At 59.9% G+C, this 21,059-nt stretch overlaps 1 protein-coding gene across 5 annotated transcripts in view; it reads right to left on the bottom strand.

The window, feature by feature from the left end:
- RIPOR1 (RHO family interacting cell polarization regulator 1) overlaps positions 1–21,059 on the bottom strand; it is a 130,254-nt gene that overhangs the window by 25,546 nt on the left and 83,649 nt on the right. For 4 of the 5 annotated variants that reach the window (XM_050922345.1, XM_050922343.1, XM_050922340.1 and 1 more), the window contains one exon: positions 5,201–5,327. In XM_050922345.1, coding sequence (XP_050778302.1) covers positions 5,201–5,301 — 101 coding nt within the window. In that variant the 5' untranslated portion in view covers positions 5,302–5,327. Of the gene's footprint in view, positions 1–5,200; positions 5,328–20,891; positions 20,926–21,059 lie in introns of those variants that run through there. The other variant, XM_050922344.1, reaches the window with a different exon arrangement.

The following is a 21,059-nucleotide window of genomic DNA, read 5'->3' as shown; positions in this document are numbered from 1 at the left end:
CCCTCCAGCCCCTCCTCTCTGTTCAGTTCCTTTCCCGGGCCAGGAGGTCACCTGATCCCTTTGTCTCCAACACCTTCAGCTGGCACCTTTGCAGGGGAGGGGCCCAGGCCATCAGTTGCTAGGAGACAGAGTGCCAGGCATTGAGGTGCACTGGCCCCTTGCTCTGCAGCAATCACACACCCTTATTCCACCACCTAGATACTTAAGAACTGCCTAGGGGACACTGAGACACCAACACGGTATTCAGAGAAAACATTAAGAACATTCCCACTTCGTCACAGCCTGCTAAACCCAGAGTTGTGAGTTCAATCCTTGAGGGGGCCACTTAGGGGATCTGGGGCAAAAATCAGTACTTGGTCCTGCTATTGAAGGCAGGGGGCTGGACTCAATGACCTTTCAAGGTCCTTTCCAGTTCTAGGAGATAGGTATAGCTCCAATTATGATTTTTTATTATTATTATAATATGATGAATCCAGCGATATTGCCAAATATTTCATCACCTTTGAGAGACCGTGCACCCTCCATGCCATCCCCGAAGATCACAAGATGACCACACTGATAGCAAAATTGACTGGCAGAGCTCTGGACATATTCAATAAGATACCTATTGAGATGCTTCAAACTATGGTAAATTTAAGGAACTGGTTTTGAAACAGTTTCAGGTTACACCTGAAACCTACAGGGTTAAAATCAGGAGTCTTAAGAGGGGTTCTGGACTGAGTAATCTGGCTTATGTAAATGAAATGAGAGATTTGGTAGATAAGTGGGTGAGGAGCAAAGGCATTACAAGCTTGAAAGAAATGTGTGATTTGGTTACTCAGGAACAATTCCTGAATATGTGCAGTGATGATGTAAAACAGTATTTGTGGGTGTCATAAACGGATAGTTAAGAGTTAATAGAACAGAAGTGCTTCATGTCTCTTTTGCCTGTAAAGGGTTAACAAGTTCAGTGAGTCTGGCTGTCACCTGACCAGAGGACAGGATACTTTCAAATCTTGAGGGAGGGAAGTTTTTGTGTGTGCTGTTAGTGTTTGGTGGTTGTTCTCTCTGGGTTCTGAGAGTGACCAGACGTGCAATCAGGTTTCTCTCCAATCTCCCTGATACAGGTTCTTATAGATTTAAAATAGTGAGTACTAGGGGATAAGGCGAGTTAGGCTTATGGTTGTTTTCTTTATTTGCAAATGTGTATTTGGCTGGGAAGAGTTCAAATTGGTATTTTGCTAAAAATATTTTAATTTGTACTTGTATACTTAGGCTGGGAGGTTATTCCCAGTGTCTATAGCTGAAAGACCCTGTACCTATTCCATCTTAAATTTACAAAGATAATTTTTACTGTTTTTTCTTTCTTAAATTAAAAGCTTTTCTTGTTTAGGAACCTGATTGTTTTTTTTTATTTTGGTGAGTCCCCAGGGGACTGGGTCTGGATCCACCAGGGAATTGGTGGGGAGAAAGGAGGGAAGGGGGAGAGAAAGGTTAATTTCTCTCTGTGTTAGGATTACTTTGTCTCTCAGGGAGAATCTGGGAGGGGGAGAGAGAAGGAGGGGGAAGGTGAATTTTCCTCTCTGTTTTAAAATTCAAGGAGTTTGAATCACAGTGATCTTCCAGGGTAACCCGGGGAGGGGAAGCCTGGGAGAGGCAATGGTGAGGGAAAGGGTTTACTTTCCTTGTGTTAAGATCCAGAGGGTCTGGGTCTTGGGGGTCCCCGGGCAAGGTTTTAGGGGGGACCAGAGTGTACCAGGCACTGGAATTCCTGGTTGGTGGCAGCACTATGGGTACTAAGCTGGTAATTGAGCTTAGAGGAATTCATGCTGGTACCGCATCTTTTGGACGCTAAGGTTCAGAGTGGGGAATTGTACCATGACAGTGGGACAAAAAGGTGGATGCAGTGGGTGGATTAGCTGGGTTTGCAGATTCTTATGAGCAAGCACAAACTGCAGCTAAACATAAACCACTGGCAGAGGGGTATAGGGTTGGAGGAAATTGGAATCACCAGTTTAACCCTGGGAAAAAGGAGGCTGGACGTTCACCTCCCCATTCTCCTGTTACTCATCCCAAATTTCCTGTGCAAGCAGAGGAGCCCAAGAGGTGCTATCGTTGTAAGTCCACTGAGCACCTGAGGAGTAAGTGTGCCTTGCTGAGTGGGAGCAGGCAGCAAGTAACACGAAGCTGCTGCTTCTCAGAGCCAGGCTGCGGCCTCTTTCCACAGAAGATTTGTAAAACTTGCTTCTACCCAAGTAAGCAGTGAGCAGATGCATGCCGCTAAGTGAATGGGAACGTGCTTCTTGGATTAAGAGATATGGGGGCTGAAATTTCCCTGGAGGGACCCGATCCAGGAGAAGGATTTGTTGCCAGGGAAATGGCAGAATTAGAGCTGGTCGGGGGCTACAAGGTTCTTGCACCTTTAGCTAAAGTACACACGCAAACTAGTCATTTGCAGGCTGAACTGACTGTTGCAATGGCGGCACACAATTTTGCACCATTTCTACTGGGGAATGATTTCTTTAATGTGGCAGAATCTGGCCCAGGGCTGGTTAGCAGTGAGATGGAAACTTGTGCTAACAGCCCCAGAGGTGGGGGTGAACTCACAGGGACTGCTGGGGGAATAGGAGAGTCTCTCTTAGGCCTTGGCTACACTGGAGAGTTACAGTGCAGGTGGTGGCTTTACAGCGCTGTAACTTACTCCCCGTCCACACTGGCAAGGCACATACAGCGCTGGATCTCCCTGGCTACAGCGCTGGTTGTACTTCACATGGATGAGAGGAATAAAGAGAACAGCGCTGGTGCTGCAGCGCTGGAGTGCCAGTGTACACAGCGATTAACCTTACTACGCTGTAAGTGACCTCTGGAATTTTCCCATAATGCTTTTAACTAAAGAACTTTCTTTGTTTTGTTGTGAACTGGGGCTCTGGGAGCTGCTTATCTAAAAAACAAACACAGCTCCTGTTTGCTCGAGCAGAGGCAGGCAGGGAATGTCCACAGCTAGTGTTTGCTTGAGGAGAGAAACAGCACGACGGGGTGGGGGGCAGGGAGTCCCTCGGAGCAGCTGCTTATCTGGTCTGAAGGCTATTTGCATTTAAGAGTGAATGAGAAAGGGGTGGAGGAAGTGGTCGGAACTTGCAAGGCAGCTGCTGACACAGTGTCGGCTCCAAAAATCCACTCTCTCTTTCTCCCCCACGCTCCCTGTCACACTCCACCCCACCCGCCTCTTTTGAAAAGCATGTTGCAGCCACTTGAAAGCTGGGATAGCTGCCCATAATGCACCGCTCCCAATGCCGCTGCAAAGGTGGCCACACTACAGCGCTGGTAGCTGTCAGTGTGGCCACACTGCAGCGCTTTCTCTACACAGCTGCACGAAGACAGCTTTAACTCCCAGCGCTGCACACCTGCAAGTGTAGCCAAACCCTCAGATTCCTCTGTAGCAGTAAAGAATGCAGCTTTGGGGGCAGGGGGCATAGCCAGTTTCTGTAGCCCCGGGGCTCAAGGAAAGTTCCTGATGGAGGGGCTGGACAAAGCCAGCTCCTGTCCCATAATCACCTCCCCAAGGGAGGGGAATGCACCACCTTGCAGGCCTGCCCTGGGGTGCACAGAGACGTGTCCCGAAGGTGGAAGTTGGGATCCTGGTGACAGCTGCGGTGGGAAGAGACCCCAAGGACTCTGTAGCTGGAAGCAAGCCCAACCTGAGTGAAAGAGGGGGAATTTTGCTGGCCAGTGAAGAGTTTGTCATAGCTGGTAGCTGTAAGCCCGCAGCTGGACCAGGGTCACCTTCCCTTCTGGGGGACACAGGAGTGTTTGACCCAGAGGGGAGCCCAGAATGGAAAGCCTAGACGGAAGGTGAGGGAGGACCAGAGAGGGGTAGGGAGGATCTTTCCCAGGAGAAGGGTGAAAAGTCTGCATTTAAAGTGCCAGACCCCTCTCCTGTGGATCAAGTTTTGAGGGAAAACTGGGGGTCAGAGCACCTGAAGGGGAGCACCCTCCCAACTGACCTGTTGGGAACAGAAAGTGGGGTGTCCAAAGGGGTTTACCAATCTAAGGCACTGCCTCCCTCTGGCCAACAACCTGCCCTGCACACGCCTCCCCTCCCCCGATATACTGCCCAGCCACCTAGTGCAGCCATGGCCTCTGGTAGTGCTGGCCCCGAGGGCAGCTCCTCCAGCAGCAGGGGCTCCAGGCTGGCTCCAGGCTCCAGCTGCCTTTACCGATGCCCAGGTGCTTTGCGGCCAGGGGGAGTAGCTGGAGCAATGCCGGAGCCCGCAGCACCCTGGGCAGGAATGGCTCTCCCAGCCTGGGGAGGCTGCTGCCCCTCGGCCCAGTCATGACATGACTTGCCAACAGGCTGCATCTCAGGGGAGCGGCAGGTGGCTCCGTGCCTGTCCACACTGCAAGGGCCCTGGGACAGCCAGCTCCAGGAGCACCGAGCCCTGCAGCCCTCTGGATCCATGGACAACGCCCCAGGACCGCTTCCCATTCTCAGCAGCGCGGGGAGCAAAGCCAGCGTCTGGTGAGCTCCCCAAGCTGGAGCCAAGCAGAACATCACACATTCCTATGGGCCCCCCTCAGGCTCCAGGACCCCACAGCACTGCCAAGCGAGGGACCCAGAGCACCCCTCTACTGCAGTCACCTCTGGGGAGCAGCCGCTTGGCCCAAAGCAGCCTGCACAATGGGGAGTGGGAGGATCGCTGTAGGCAAGGGCTGGGGGCAGATGGGGACTCGAAGCCGAACATCTGAGCTGGGAGAGCACAGCTCGGTCTGAAGAGCTGCTGGATGACCCCATCACCCCCCACCGCCCCGTAAGCCACTCCCCAGCGCCCCGGGCTGCAGGGACACTGTGCCCATCTCGCACAGCAACGGTGGGTGGATCAGGTCCCAAGCCAGAGCATTGCCCAGCTGCTCGGCAACCACCCGATTCTCCCAGAGGATGCGCCGGCCGGGCGCTGCCCAGTCAGGCTCCAGGAACGTCCCCGCCACAGACTATGAAGGGAGCCGACGGGGACCAGGAGTTAGTGCGATGCATCGACGGAGCAGGGGACTGGGAGTCTGGATTCTCTGCCCCTTTCTTGCATCTAATGCCGTGAGTCCCCTGTGCGACGTTCCGCGGAGATCCCTGCTAAGCGGGTTAGTGTCAGGGGAGGGGCACCCCGGCACACGCTCAGGCTGCCCAATGCCCTGCCCCCGCCAGCAGGAGCCAGCCCCCGGGCCCTACCTGAAGGCCTTGTCCTGGATCGAGTTCACGCCGGCAAAGGACTGGCTCCTATTGATCCTGGCCGCAAGGGCGCGCCGCTGGGGACGCACAGAGAGCGACATGGTGGAGTGCGACCTGGAGGGCCTCCCTGCGGAGGGAAGGAAACGACATGGTGAGGACGGGGGACAGCTGGGTGTGCTGGGCTGGCACAGGAAGGCTCAGGCTCCTGGGGCCGTGGCAGGGAGAGGGGCCACCTCAACTCAAGCTCCAGCATGGAGTCCCGCTCTCCCAACGCCGCTGGCTGGGCCCTGCCAGCTCTACGCCCGGTCCTTCCCTGGCACTGCTGCCGTGCCAGGCTAGCTGTGAGCCAGGCCTTCCAGAGTGGCATCACATGCCAGGCAGCAGGGCTCCAGCGCCGTCACCCCAAGCAATGGGGCCAGGTGCTGATCTGAGAACTGGGCCCAGAGCTCCAGCAGGCCGCCTGGGAGCAGAGTGTGTGTGGCACACGGCTCTGGGACCCACCACAACTCCTGGCTGCCCCTGGAGACTGGTGCCCTGGTGCTGCCCCCTGCCCTATCCGCTGACCCATGGGCCAAGCAACTCCCCGCATCCCAGCCACCCACACTCCCTCTGGAACCAGCCAGGCACCAGCAGAACAGAGCATGTGGCAGGGCAGGAGGCAGGGCCCTAGATGGGGAACCCCTCCACTGTCAGTGCCGGGAAGGACAGGCATCGGGGAGGGGGGTGAGCTAAAGGCCCTAGACAGCAGGAAACACTCATTGTCCCAGGCGCACCAAGCCTTCCCGGAGCCCAGCTTCCCGGCCCCGAGGACAGCCCAGCCCAGGAGCCCTGCCCAGCACAGGACTCAGCCGACTGGCAGGGGCTGCAAGCAACCCCCCCATCATTCCCTGAGACACTGCTCCCGTGCCCCAAAGATCCCTCCCCCAGGGAATCACAGCCCGCCCCTTAGCAAAGCATGCCACTCCCTGCAGGGGGCACTACGTGGCCCCACAGCTCTCCACGCCCTGCAGCTGGGGGCACATGGCATCGTAACCATGATCCCCTCAAGCCTGGGGTGGAAGCTGGCTGCCCCTGCTTGGGCAGGTGGATGTATCACCCCACGGGCCTGCACTCAGCCAGGTCTCTGCGGATGCAGCAGGCACCAGGGCAGCGCTGGGCAGTCACGGGAGCATTTTGGGGGTGCTCTGCTGGGAGATCACAGAGCCCAGCCCATCCAGGCGCCACGTCAGGGCAGCATTGCCAGCTCCCAGCCCCCGTAATCCGCTAAGGCCCCCGCCTTCTGCGCTAGCCGCCAGGAAGGAAGCCCCAGGACAGCAGAGCCTGCTGGAAAGTCCCCGACCCACCCTGCAGCCGGAGAGCCCCAGGAGCCGCTCTGGGGAAGGAAAGGGAGTGAGGCAGCTGGCTTCCCAGCCCAAAGGCCAGGCCTGCCTGAGGAACACCGCATAGGGAGGGCCCAGCATTCTCTGCACGGCTGATCCACCAGGGCTGCCCCCCAAGTCCTGCTAGGGTGCTGCATATTCCACAGATAGCCAGTTCCTGGGAAGAGGTATGTACTAGTGGCTGGGAGCCCATCCCTGACCACACTGTGACTCAGTTTCCCCCGGGTAAAGAGGGGGAGAGGATATTGACCCACCTTGCTCTGACAAAGGACGTGTGCTCTGCACTGCTACTGCCCCCTCCTGCTCCCCACACTGCTCAGAGCCCCCTCCGGCCCACTGCCTCTCACTCCAGCTACCCCTCCCTGCAAACTTTCCCCCTGCCCCCTCCCTCACCGGGGCAGCCCCGCAACTCACAAGCGCATGCACCCTCCTACAGCAGCCTCCTCCAGTGCTGCAAAGATGGAGCCATGAGGGCCTATGCCACTGGCTTAGCCAAGTGTGTCAATGGGGTCTGTCTGGCTCTTAATTCCCAGGGAACAACCCCAACCCCCGCCTAGCTCTGCGACGTGGCACCAGCCAGCGGCTCTCCGCCATCCCCTGACAGGGAAGGGAAGGGAACATGTGCCCCCAACCCCTTTGGTGCCTCCCTGCTGCCCCAGGCTGGCCATGGAGCCATATCTACTCCCAATGCAATGATCCATGCCCAGCACCTCCCAAGGTGTGTGTAGGGGGGATGGTGCCAAATCCAGCCACAGCCTGGTAACCCCAGAGGGGCTGGAGGACCCCCTGAGTCTTTAGGGGATCACACAGACCTAAAACGGCCACACTGGGTCAGACCAATGTCCATCTAGCCCAGGGGTCGGCAAACTTTCAGAAGTGCTGTGCCGAGTCTTCATTTAGTCACTCTAATTTCAGGTTTCGCGTGCCGGTAATACATTTTAATGTTTTTATAAGGTCTCTTTCTAGAAGTCTATAATATATAACTAAACTATTGTTGTATGTAAAGTAAATAAGATTTTTAAAATGTTTAAGAAGCTTCATCTAAAATTAAATTAAAATGCAGAGCCCGCTGGACCGGTGGCCAGGACCCGGGCAGTGTGAGTGCCACTGAAAATCAGCTCGCGTGCCGCCTTCGGCACGCATGCCATAGGTTGCCTACCCCTGATCTAATCCAATATCCTGTCTTCTGACAGTGGCCAATGCCAGGTGTTTTACTGGGATTGAACAGAATAGGGAATCATCAAGTGATCCATCCCCTGTCACCCATTCCCAGACGCTGTCAGTCAGAGGCTAGAGACACCCAGAGCACGGGATTGCATCCCTGGCCATTTTGGCTAATAGCCATTGATGGAACTCAGCATGGCTCAGGCCACCCACTAAGCATCAGGACAAGGCAGATGTGGCCAACCTGCAGATTGCACGAGGGCTGGCTGGCCACACGGCCGTATTCACAGCAGACACATGGCCACACTGAAGCAGCGGCCCTCTGGGGAGCCATCTGCCTTCCCTGGGTCTGCGGAGACATGGGCTGGCCACTGGGAGCGGATGCCAGAGAAAAGCTGAAAATACCAGGCCACAGCAGAAGACCTTGGCACAGCCTCCTCCTGCCCATCAGCAGGGCTACGCAGGGGTAATGCGCAGAGCGCGCAGTCCACACCCCGGAGAACTGCTCAGGGCCTTGAGTAACTTGGGCACAGCCCCTCTGCCACACTGATGTGCCCGCACTGCCCAGGCGGTCACCATACCCAGACCCCACTATGGCTCCAGGAGCTGCCATTGTCCAAGGCACAGTGTGTAGAGTTACACAGACATAGACCTGGAAGCACCTCGATAGGCCACCTAGGCCAGGCCCCTGCACTGAGGCAGGACTACATGTTACCTAGACCAGCCCTGAGAGGGGTTTGTCCAACCTGTCCTTAAAAACCTCCGGTGATGGGGATTCCACAGCCTCCCTCGGAAATTCCCCCCGTGCTTAACCACCCTGACAGGTGGACATTCCTCCTGATGTCCAAGCTAAAGCACCCGCTGCAATTCGAGCCCGCTGCTTCTTGTCCTGTCGTCAGTGGTTAAGGAGAATTTATCACCTTCCTCTTTATAACAACCTTGTACCCACGTCCCCCCTCAGTCTTCTCTTCTCCAGATTCAACAAACGCAATTGCTTCAGTCTCCCCTCACAGGTCATGTTCTCTAGACCTTTGATCAATTTTGTTGCTTTTCTCTGGACTTTCTCCAGTTTGTCCATGTCCTTCCGAGGTGTGGTGCCCAGAACTGGACACAGGGCTCCAGCTGAAGCCTTCTCAGTGTGAGTGGAGTGGAAGAATTACTCCTCGTGTCTTGCTGTACAGCACTCATAGGGCTAGTCCACACTAGAATCACTACAGCTGGTAGTGAAGACGCTCTGGTGGTAGCTCTGTTGGTGGGAGCGCTTCTCACCCTGATATAGTGCTGTGCACACTGGCGCTTGGGTAGGTATAACTTACATCGCTTGGGGGGTGGCTTTTTCACAAAGGGGTCTGCACCTCCATTCAACATTTTGTAGGGGTTCGCAAATGAAAAAAGGAGGAAAACTACTGCTCTAGTTCAACCCAGCGAGTGACCCGTGCCCCATGCTGCAGAGGAAGACGAAGAATATCCCAGGGTCTCTGCCAATCTGATCCGGGGAAAATTCCTTCCCTCCCCCAAATACAGCGATCAGTTAGACACCGAGCATGTGGGTGAGACCCATCAGGCAGATACCGGGAAAGAATTCCCTGTAGTAACTCAGAGCCGTCCCCAGCTAGTGTCCCATCACCACTGGAGATATCGGCTGACAGCAGTTGCGGATGGGGATCTATCCCAGAATGACATTTGGTTTTTTTGCAATAGCACGTTGGTGATTCCTATTCAGTTTGTGAACCACCATAACCCCAGATCCCTCTCTGCAGTGCTCCTTCCTAGGCAGTCACTTCCCACTCTGTATGTGTGCAACTGCTCGGTCCTTCCTCAGTGGAGCACTCTGCATTTGTCCTGTTGATGTCAGACCATCTCTCCAGTTTGTCCAGCTCATTCTGAATTTAATCCTGCCCCCCAAAGGCACCCCCTCCTGGCCCGCAGGCGTTGTGAGTGTGCTTTCGATGCCCTAATCCAAATCATCTGTGAAGATACTGAACCGAACCGGAGCCAGGACTCCCACTGGCAGCCGCTGCCCTGCTGAGGAGTGACTGCGAGAGTCTATCGTCTGTTACAGCAGCTCAGAGTCACCTTAGCGAGTCCAAGCAGGAGCCTGCATCTCACAGGCCCCTCAAGCCCATGTTCCAGGAGGCCAGGGGCTGGCTCACCAGCCACCCTCCAGCAGGGTCCCACACGCAGCCCTGCTGCCTCCAGCAGGAGCCCTGGGGTTTGGTGGAGGTGGACACTCTGCTCGCCATGTCAGTGCCCAGGAGAGGGGACACTCACTCCTGCCAGTGAACAAGGCCCCGGCTCACCCCATGGCATGGTAGTGCCCAGGTCGCGGTGTCTGCTGGGCAGCCCAGCTTCCCCAAGGCCATGGGGGAAGGTGCAGGGGAGGGCAGCTCACACTCACCTCACCAGATGGCAAAGCAAGGAGCCCCAGAGGGAGCCGCAAGGAGGAAGACAAGCCCCGAAGGGCAGCGTGGCTGTGGCCAGAGCCTGGCGGAGCTGGGTCTTGCCATGAGATTCCTGTTTGTCTAGAAGCTGCTGGCACCGACGGCCCCTTTCACCCCCAAATGACTCCATGCAGGTGGGTGTCCAACCCGACCCCGAACAGCCACAGGGTGGAGGAGGAGCCCAAGCAGCCGCAGCCTGGAGGGGAAGGCTGCCAGATCTCCTCCAGGAGGGGGGCACAGCTTCCTCTCCTGGGTGCCCGCCTGCTCACGCAGCTGTGCAGGGAAGGCCAAGGCTCCAGCAGCAGAGGGGCTGAACAGATGGGGCAGGGATAATGCGCTGAGGGGGCGACGCTCAGGGCTCCTTGGCTCCCTAATTGGCTTATGCAGCATTTCCTCCTCTCTTTAGTCCTCTCGCCCGGAGGGCAGCCAAGCAGCTGGGTGCGTGGGCACAGTGCCAACTGGGAGGAAGGCATGGGGGTGTCAGCTACCCATGACACTGCCCTCTGTGCAGCAGCAGGTGCGATATGGCAGTGCCAACCCTCCAGCCACTGATGGAGCCAGCCACTGGGGCCTGCCTGGCATGGAGGCGGGTCCTCAGCACACCTGGCACACTGCTGCCAGCAGCGTGCTCTCCCTGGCTCAGCCTCTCTGACAGCAACACCTGAGCAAAGACATCCCAAGGGGCTGCCTGAACAGTGAGCTCAGAGCGTCCGCAGGAAGCTGGATTCAGCCCCATCCCTGCCCTGGGATGCCAGCACCACCGTGCTGCACTGGGCACCCCACTCTGGCTGCAGCGCCCTGTAACCACCACAGCTGCTCACACAGAACCAGCCCCGCCCCAGCTGCTGGCTTGGCCCGGCGCTCTCTGGGCTAGCCTGCCTGACGCCGCTGCGCGGTTGTTCCCCCAGATGGAGGGCCCTGGCTGCCTGCCATCGTGGGAGCATTGCCACGCAGCGCTGAAGGGTTAACTGCCAGTGCTCCCACCGGCGAGCAGAGCCGGGCAGGACGGGTCCCCGATGCCCAGCCCGGGCAGGCTGCTAACACAGCCCAGCTGCCTGGTCCATTCTCCAGCACAGCGCCAGCCCCCTCCAGTCTCTAGGGCAACGCTGGACCAATTAAGCTCATTAAGGAGGAGCTGTAATCCCAAGCAGGCCGGCTCACCTGCAGGGCCCCAGATTATCCTCTGGAGGCCGTTTAAACAGCTCACAGCAGAGTGAGCCAGGCTGCTGCCGCCCGCGGTTATTTACATCCCAAGCTGCAGGGACAGGGGTCTGGGCATGGGGTGGGTCTGGCTCCAGACCCATCTCCTCCTCCAGGGGCCACAACAGCAGCATGGCTCCCACTGACAGGGCTGCTGGCAGCCCATCACGCCCACAGCACAGCCAGCTGCACAGTTCTGGGCTGGGGTGGCATGAACCCGGCCCCTGCTCCCACAGAGCACAACGGGGCACAGCCAGTCCCCCTTCTTCTGCCCACCCCTTCTCCACTGCCCAGAGCAATGCCCCCCACCCCCCCACAGCCATTCCTCTACCCCAGGAGGCTCCGTCTGGCGCCTGGAGCCAGTGGACAGAGCCATTCCAGTTCTGCCTGCCCAGCAGGGCAGCCACATGCCAGCACTGCAGCAAGGGGCTCTGGGCTGCCCAGGGAGCCAGCAGTCCTTCCCATCGTGCGTTCCTTCCCCAGGCCAGGGCCGGAGCGGGAAGGAAGGCAAGGCCCAAGCCCTGCTACTGGATGCTATGAACAGTGGCGTGAGCCCCAGCCAGATGCCCGCTGCTGGCACATGCCCGGGGCTCTGCCCTGCTGCTGCTAGAGCCCTCTGGGAGCTCTGCCATACTGCTGCTGCCCCCGCGCAGCCCCTTCACATGGCAGATCCTGCCATGCTCGTATCAGCCCAGACCTCCAGCACCAGGAGAGGGGGGTCCCCTCCCCTTCTCTCCCCCACTCCAGCATGCACCCCCAGCTCAGTCAGGGCGCCGCAAGCTTGGGCCCCCTCTGCCAGCTGCCTGGCCAATGTCGCTAGGATGCCCACAAAAGTCATTCCAGATGGGACTGCTGCTTATCACAGCAATCAGTGGGCTCCATTCTCCTCTGCCCCCAGCCGCCTGCTGTACCACTTACTGCCCCTTCCCCTCCACTGACACTTTAGGGCAGTGGCTGCCTCTGCTTCAGGTCTGTCCAGCACCGAGCACAGTGGGGCTGTGGCAGCTAGGTGCTCACAATGCAACCAGGAAATCCCCATCATGCAAGCCCTGCTGACCCTCTCCTCTCAGCTCTGCTTCACACGCACTGTACCTCCACCCTGCTCCATCCCCTGGCCCTGCCTAGGCCCTGCCAGCTGGGCCATGTGCTTTCACTCCAGCTGCCCGGACATACCTCTCACGCCCAATGATTATCCAACTAAGCTGATGCCAGCTTGGTGGGGGTGGGAATAACCCCCAGGATGGGTGATCTCACCGGCTCCCACCTTCCCCCAACCCCTCCATCTGGACCTGGCCCTGGCCCCAGACTTGCCAGAGCCGGGCTCCAGGCTTGGCAGCCCAAGTGACGTGCCATATGCACACCCTGGCTTCAGCAGGGTGCCGTGTGCACCAGGCCCATGTAAACGTGCCCAAGAACGGATTGCTGGCTGCGCTATGTCTGGCTGGGGCTGGGGCCGCCCCTGGAGCACTTGGCACCGAGCAAAGCATGGGCCAGGCATGTTTCTGGAAGGTATCGAGGACAAAGCTTAGATCAAAGCACCTCAATATCAACACTGTTCGCCCTCCCATCTGCCCCTGAGCCAGCACAGGAGAGACCCAGCACCGGCACAGCCGCTGAGACAGCGCGGAGCCAGTCGGCTCCACTCTCCCCCGGCCGCCCCTGCCACAGGGCACAGCTCACAGCCAGCCAGCACTGGGCTCCCACCAAGCTCTGCCAAGGAGGCAGCGATCCAAGCCACGAGCAGGTGCAGACTGCAGCCAAAGCCTGAGTCAAGAGAGGGCCCACATGGCATGGGAGAACCGAGCAGCCAGCCAATCCAGCAGGCCGCTCAGGGCCTGATGGGTGTCAGCCTGTCCCCATTTGCCACCAGTCAGTGGGACAAACGGGTACAGCTCAAAGCACCTGGAACTCTGACCCTGCTTTTCATGCCTCCTCCCCATGGCAGACACACTCTGCCCCACTTGGTGCACACGTGGGGCCAGGTCTCACAGAGAGGGCTGCGGCCCCGACAGGATTCTTCTCCTCCTCACAACCTAGGGCCCCCCCAGCTCCGACAAGGCTCCCTCCCTCAGATGCCCACTCCCACCGCACCCTCTGGGGCTGGCGCGCCCCCAAGAATACCAGGCACCGAGTGCCAAGCTCCAAGCCGAGAGTGTCCTCAGCTGCCTGGCGGCTCAGCCTCCAAGACAGACCCTGTTCCCCTGCTGGAGAGAAGGGCTTAGAACCCCTAGGGATGGGTAGTCACACTTCCCGGGGAGGCCAAGGGGAGTTACACGGACGCATGCAGGGCTGATGTGGGACTGCATGGACAGGGGCCCTAGCGTCACCGGAAATGCCCCACAAGCAATGGGGGCATGGAGGGGGCACATTCACAGGGTCAACCAGCCCCATGCTCCTACCTTCCCATGCAATGCAGCACCCAGGCCGGTGAGCACAGCAGGGCTAAGGGATCCTTTAATGCCATGTAACACCTGCAGCCAGTGCACCCCGGGCAGGGACTGCACCCTGAGGTCAGGTATTCCCCGTGGGGAGCCCCTCAGAGCGAGCCATGCTGGGGCTGCAATACAGAGGGGAGGCAGTCTATGAGCCCTGAGTCACACACACACAGGTGTGCCCAGCCAGGAGATCCCCCTGGCCCTCGGCTCCTCCAGGGCTGGTCAGACACTCCCAGTGTTCGCACATTCCTGACATTGCAGAGAGGGTCAGTGACTGGTATTGCCGGGGGAGGGGCGGACACAGATGGCAGCCCCCGAGGGCCTCACTCAGCCCTTCCCAGGGGCAGGAGGGGGCTGGCAGTCAGACACCCCTGCCCTGCCCCAGGGCACAGATGCACACACAGGAGAGAGGGCACCACTGGCACCCAGTCACCAGCTCTCCCCCTAGCATTCAGAGAACAGACCCCAGCACCCACGACTCGGGGGCACCAGCCCAGCGCTCCATTCTGCCCTGCATATGCCCAGCACAGAACTCTTCAGACACCACCTTCCCCAAGCCCCAGCGCCCTGATCACACTCCCGCTGGTGGCTGCCCACCCTGTGCCCTGCTCTGGGCGTCCATCGCTGCCGTGCCCAGGTGCCACAGTGGAGGTGATGGTGCCCAGTCGCAAGCCATGTTTGCGCTGTTCCCCAAGCCCACTGGCACCGAGGGAAGCAGAGAAGCCCAGGGGCCAGGGGCAGGGAGTTGCTGGCACTCCGGAGCACTTCAGTTCTACACCCAGATGTGGCAGTGACAGCTAAAGCCTTATATAGCACTTGGGGCACAGGGTGGGCACTCGTGTCTCAGTCATAAGGGCCATCTTGGGCAGAGAGCAGGGCAGCGACAGGAAGGTGGGAACCAGGATGCATGGCACAGGCCAGCCTGGTCCCTCACCCTGGGGCCCCAGTGCTTCAAAAAGCTTCACATCCTATGGGGGTAAGTGTCCCTCCTGGGGGTTGCAGTCAGTTACTGGGGAGGCGGGGGTGGCAGTGTTGCCTAGCAGCCACAGCACTGGACTGGACTTGGGAGACCTGAGCTCTAGCTCTTGTTCTGCAATGGACTGCGGGGCAAGTCACTTCCCTGCTCAGCAGCAGATGTTACCAGCTGGTTGCACGGCCCCAAAGGGAGGAACTGAACAATTCCCCAATTATTTCTTCCAGTGACCTGCCTGGAACAAATGCTCCTCGTTTACAACCCCCAAGAGCTCCATGAGCTCTCCCCCAGCACGGAGGCATGGATAAAAGCCAGTTTCCTCCCCCTACAGTGTCAAGAGGAGACACCGTTCTGATGCCTGGTGCGTCATGGAGATGACTGGGTCAGGAAGAATGCTGAATCCAGTGTACTTCCCAGCTCTCGGCGGGTGGCAAAACCAGCTGGGTCAGTCTCAGCTGGTTTCTGTTTCCGACTCCCAGGCACTAACCCAGGCCTGCTGCAGCCGGATTTATCAACAACGCCGGGAAAGAGCCTGGAGTTTGAAATCCCTTCTTGACATGAAGGATTTTTCCACTCCCATGAGGATGTTCTGACGGGTTCGGGGGTGGGGAGCCTCAGATCAGTCCCCCCCTCCCGCCCAGCTTCCCCTCTGCACACATGCCGCCTGCCTCTTCAGTTTCTGCTTTGCTGCTGCTGCCCACCCTCTGGCTGAGTGTGACGGGAGTTCCCCTGCACGGTGACACACAAGTGAGATGGCACCATGCTCCCGTGGCTGGAAGTGAAACTGCACACTTGGCCTGGCTCCACACTGTCCTGTGCAGAGTAAACACACAGAGCTGGCTGGGAAAGGGGCATCTCCTTTCTGATCTCGCTAGTTTCAGCCATTCTAGAGGGGCCAAAGGCACAGCACCTCAGGGGCAGATATATGTCCTGCGGCAGTGCCCTTGCAGCCCCCGCTGGGAGCTCATTGCCCCATGCCCCCCATGGCATGCTTAAAGAGACACTTTTGCTTGCATCACTCCTCCCAGGGGAAAAAGCTGGAGGAAGCGTCCTTAAATCTGGGCCCTAAGCCTCTTGCCCATCTGAGCCTTCGCATCCTTGTTTGTGCAGCTGCACGGAGGTCAGCGCAGCCCAGGATCTAAGCAATATACACACTCCAAGCCCCCAGGCCAGCCTCTGACGCAGCCCTGGGGACAGAGTATCCAGCGAGGCTGGCTGCCAAGAGCACACGACATGGTTTGCTGGAGTCGCTCAGGAAGCAGAGCTGCCCCCGCTTCAGTCCTGATAATCAGGATCCAGGAACTACTGCCTGGTCACAGAGGGCAGGAGAGCGACAGATCCCACCCTGGCTTCCTTGAGAGGAGCAACCCCCACACTTCCCCTCTCCAACGCACAAGATGGGGGCAGAGGAGAAAGTTCTGCTGAGTCAAAGAAGAGTCACAACTGCCTAATAAAATCCAGGCCATTATCAAGGATCTCAGAGGCCCCAGACACTCCCTCCCAGAGATGGGAGATGCTGGGGCTGTGGGCCCTCAGGAGTGTCTCCCACGAGGAGAGGGCCCCCGAAGAACCCAGAGCTTCCTTTGCCAGCGGGTCAGGTGTGTGCAGACACTGTGGGAGGCTGAGACGCAGCACCCCACGGCACTGTCTGGCAGGAACCCTCTGCCTCCCCCACGACCAAACTTCACCCCATGCCCTCCTTCCCAGCTGAAAGTGGTGAGAGGCGTCTCTGCCATGACACGGGAAGACACACTCGCAGCCACTGGCGCCTGCGACCCCGGCTGGGCTCTGGGCGTGAGGTCACAAGCTCACAGCCACGGCATCAGTGGCCCACTCTCGTGAGCTCACAGTTCACTGGCCTGGCAGCGATGAGGGCCCGGAAGGGACTCCACCCAAGCAAGACACCCACTGCCGTGACCCACTCGGACGAGGGGTTGACAGGAGCGGGTGCAGCAGGCAGAGCCCGAGGTCCCCGCCCTCCTGTCGGCGTGGGCTTGTGGCCGGTCACTCAGGCCACTGACGGGGAGGTGACAGGAAGGGGAAGGAGCGCCGAAACTGAAGAATTGGCGGAAGTGCTTGTTTACCCCACCAAGCAGCTGTGCAAAGGGGCACGCCAGGCCAAGGGCTGGGCCGCACACTGCACCACGCCCAGAGCAGTGCGCACAGGCTGGCAGCAGCCTCCCGCCCCTGGCACTCTGCTCTCTGAGCCCAGCAGCAGCTGGGCACTGGCACTTGAGTGAACCAACAGAGACCGGGCCCCGCTAGCTGGGCCCCCATCCTGAGCCCCCTCCCACTCCACTCTCTGCGACTGTCCTATAGCCACAGCCCCCCACACCCACCCTGCTCCAAAACCAGCCTGGCACCCTGTGCTGTGACCCCCGACTGGAACCCCGACCCCCACGAGCAGCAGCCAGGGAGGAGGGCCTAGAGCCTGGCAAACCGGGAGGGCCGAGGTGGCAGCAGTGGGGGACGGGATCTAGAACCCACACGGCTGCACATGGAGGGAGCTGTGGGGAAGAACAAGGTGGCAGCCATAGGGGAGAGGTGGTTTCCAGATTGCCAAGGAAACGGTCTCTGTTGCTCAGCACTGGCCCATGCCCACAGTTGCCATGGTGATACTGTCTGTGTTTGCATCCGCTCAGCGAGTGGGTTTCCCCGTGAAAGGCAGCGCCAGCTGCACACACACACACTGGGGACTGCGCTCCGGCCCTTGGGGGTGCTTCTAGGTCCTGGCTATGCCGCCTCTAACCTCCACCCACCCCTGCCCTGCAGCAGCCAGCCTGCCTCAGCCAACCTGCCTCGCCCATGGGGCACTGCTGAGAGCCAGGGATTCCCCTCTGCTGGGACATGCACAGCAACTCCCCCCCACACCCCGCAATGGAGACAGACAGACAGAAAACCACATGTGCCTCCCCAATGGAGACAGACACCTGCAGCGCACCCCCCGCCCCCAGCCAATGGAGACAGACACCCACAGTCCCCCCACCCCCACCCGCTCATGAAGACGGATACCTGCAGCCGCCCCCTCCCTCGGCCAATGGAGACAGACACCCGCAGGTCCTGGCGCCCCCACCAATAGAGATCGACACCCGCAGCCTCCCCCCCCATGGAGATTGACACCTGCAGGCCCCCGCCCCCCAAACAATGAAGACAGACACCCACAGGCCTCCCCATGGAGATCGACCCCCGCAGCCCCCTCCTGCCAATGGAGACAAACAGACATGTGCCCATCACTCCTGTACAGACAGACATACACACTCCCATGCACCCCCCATGCCTGCAGTTGCCAGGAGATGTTTTCCAAGAGGTGACTTGCAAAGATCCCTGAGAAGCCCTGGGATCTGGGTCTGAGCCCTGCAGGCAGGCAGAGCTGCCAGCTCCCTGGGTCACAGAGCTGTCATGGAGCTGGCGTGAATCCAGCCTGGCTCATCCCCTCCCTGAGCATTGCTGAGACCATGCTGCCCGTCCGGAAGAGCCTGCCCTAGGAAAAGCTCCAGCTAAGCCTGCTCTCGGCGCGAGGGCAGGGCCCATGGAACACTACCCCCACCCCACCTGGGGCACCAGCCCCAAGCGCCATCACCACCACAGACAGGGGCAACCCAGCCCCTGCCCCTCCCTGGGCCCAGCAGCCACGGCACAGGGGGGACCCAGACCTGTGCTGTGCCCAGACCATCCTTCCAGAGACTGAGCAGAGAGAGCTCAGAGAACGTCTCTGTCCCCACAGCTTACCCCGGCAGGGTGGGCTGGGAGAGGCACTGCCACCTCCTCGATGGAGCCCTTAGCATCCCCCCCACCCCTCGCCAGTCCCCCATCTCAGCCCACCCCACCTGGCTGGTACCTGGCAGTGGGCTGCCACTTGCTGTCTATGCCATGAAGCTGACACTCAGCACCGCTTCTGCTCTCTATACTCCCAGCTAGGGGCCCTGCTCATGACCCCCAGCCCCCCAAATGCACCTCTCCAGGCTGTGCAGGGTCCCAGCATGGTGAGCAAGGAGGTCTCCTGGCTGAGGTGCCCAGCGGAGGGACAGAGTACAAAGGGCTATCGGTGGGCAGTGGGAGAGACCTACCCCAGCCAGCAGCAGTGCCAGCCAACCTCGTGGCACCACTGCAGCTCCCAGCCAAACCCCCACTGTCTGTCTATTTCAGGGCTCTCACTATCCATAATGAGCAGTTTACTTGGCAAAGTGACGGCAGGGGGAGGGGCGACCATCACAGTATTGACTCACCAAGTTGAGAGACCACAACACTGCGGTTACAGAAACAACACTATGCCACAGAGCCACCGGGCGCTACGCCACGGAGCCGCCGGGAGCCCAGCCTGCCGGGCGCTACGCCACGGAGCCGCCGGGAGCCCAACCCTCCAGGCACTACGCCACAGAGCCGCCGGGCGCTACGCCACAGAGCCGCCGGGAGCCCAGCCTGCCAGGCGCTACGCCACGGAGCCGCCGGGTGCTATGCCACTGAGCCGCCAGGAGCCCAACCCGCCGAACCCTACACCACGGAGCCGCCGGGCGCTACGCCATGGAGCCGCCGGGCACTACGCCACGGAGCCGCCAGGAGCCCAACCCTCCAGGCGCTACGCCACAGAGCCGCTGGGCGCTACACCACAGAGCCACCGGGAGCCCAGCCTGCCAGGCACTACGCCACGGAGCCGCCGGGCGCTACGCCACAGAGCCGCCGGGCGCTACGCCACAGAGCCGCCGGGCGCTACGCCACAGAGCCGCCGGGAGCCTAGCCTGCTGGGTGCTATGCCACGGAGCCGCCAGGAGCCCAATCCGCCAGGCGCTACGCCACAGAGCCGCTGGGCGCTATACCACAGAGCCACCGGGAGCCCAGCCTGCCAGGTGCTACGCCACGGAGCCACCGGGCGCTATGCCACGGAGCCGCCGGGAGCCCAGCCCGCCGAGCGCTACGCCACAGAGCTGCCGGGTGCCCAGCCTGCCAGGTGCTACGCCACAGAGCCGCCGGGCTGGGCGCTATGCCACGGAGCCGCTGGGAGCCCAGCCCGCCAGGCACTACGCCACGGAGCCGCTGGGAGCCCAGCCTGCCAGGCGCTACCCCACAGAGCCACTGGGAGCCCAGCTCACAGGGCGCTACACGCACAGCCACTGGGAGCCCAGCCCACCGGACGCTATGCCACGGAGGCAACGGGCACTACACCACAAAGCCGCCGGGCCGGGCGCTACGCCATGGAGCTGCCGGGAGCCCAGCCCGCTGGGCACTACACCCACAGCCGCCGGGAGCTCAGCCTGCCATGCACTACACCATGGAGCCGCCGGGAGCCCAGCCCGCCGGGCGCTACGCCACAGAGCCGCCGGGAGCCTAGCCTGCCGTGCACTACACCCACAACCGCCGGGAGCTCAGCCTGCCATGCACTACACCATGGAGCCGCCGGGAGCCCAGCCCGCCGGGCACTACACCATGGAGCCGCCGGGAGCCCAGTTCGCCGGGCACTACACTCACAGCTGGCAGGAGACTGACACACTGGCAGCGAGCTGGTGCATCTCCCAGGCCCAGTACCGGGAGCCGGTCCAGAGCCTTACATCACAGTATCCCGGCCCATGCAGTATCACTCCAGTGTCACGCACAGCCCCCACCTGCAGCCAGCACCTGGCTGCCCAGCACACGCTCAGCACCCCAGCCCAGCCATCCTGCCCCAGTCCCATGAGGCTCTAAGCACCTTGCAAACAACGAACGGGGCCTCCTTGCCCCCACAAACTGAAGTATGATTATGCCTAGGTTACAGTGGGGAAACTGAGGCACTGACCAGGCAATAACTCGCCAAGGCCACAGAGAAGGAGCAGACCCCAGCTCTCTTAATCTAGAAACAGGACCATCGTCCTTCTCTGGCTTGTCCATATCTCTAGGGAAACCTCAAGCCCCCCCCACACACATTGGACCTACAGCGCAGGAGCAGGGGGGCAGGTCAGGTAGCACAGGGCACACTCCTCCTCTTGCCTTGCTTGCTCCTTTGTCCGGACTGAGTCACTAGACAGCGTGTGAAGAGGAAGCCCCCGGCCCGGGCTGGGCACCCCGCTGTAGGGAAGCCAGGGCACAGCGGGTTCGCAGGGCAGAGGGGGCTCTAAGTGGGCATGGTACCTTTGTATCTGCCGTTCATCCTGGGGCAACAGTGCCAGGGAGCAGCGGCTGCCAGTCCCCTCTCTCACCGGAGGTTAAGCCATCTGGGGCTGCCTGCTGCAGCCAGCTCTGCTCCGCACTCCCCAGCCAGCTGAGCCGGGCCCAGTCTCCTCCCACGCTTCCCCTGCT

The sequence above is a fragment of the Gopherus flavomarginatus genome, chromosome 14 (assembly GCF_025201925.1).
Source record: "Gopherus flavomarginatus isolate rGopFla2 chromosome 14, rGopFla2.mat.asm, whole genome shotgun sequence".
Classification (NCBI taxonomy): Eukaryota; Metazoa; Chordata; order Testudines; family Testudinidae; genus Gopherus; species Gopherus flavomarginatus.
Note: the sequence above shows the minus strand (reverse complement) of the source record. Positions and strands in the feature narration are given on the sequence as shown.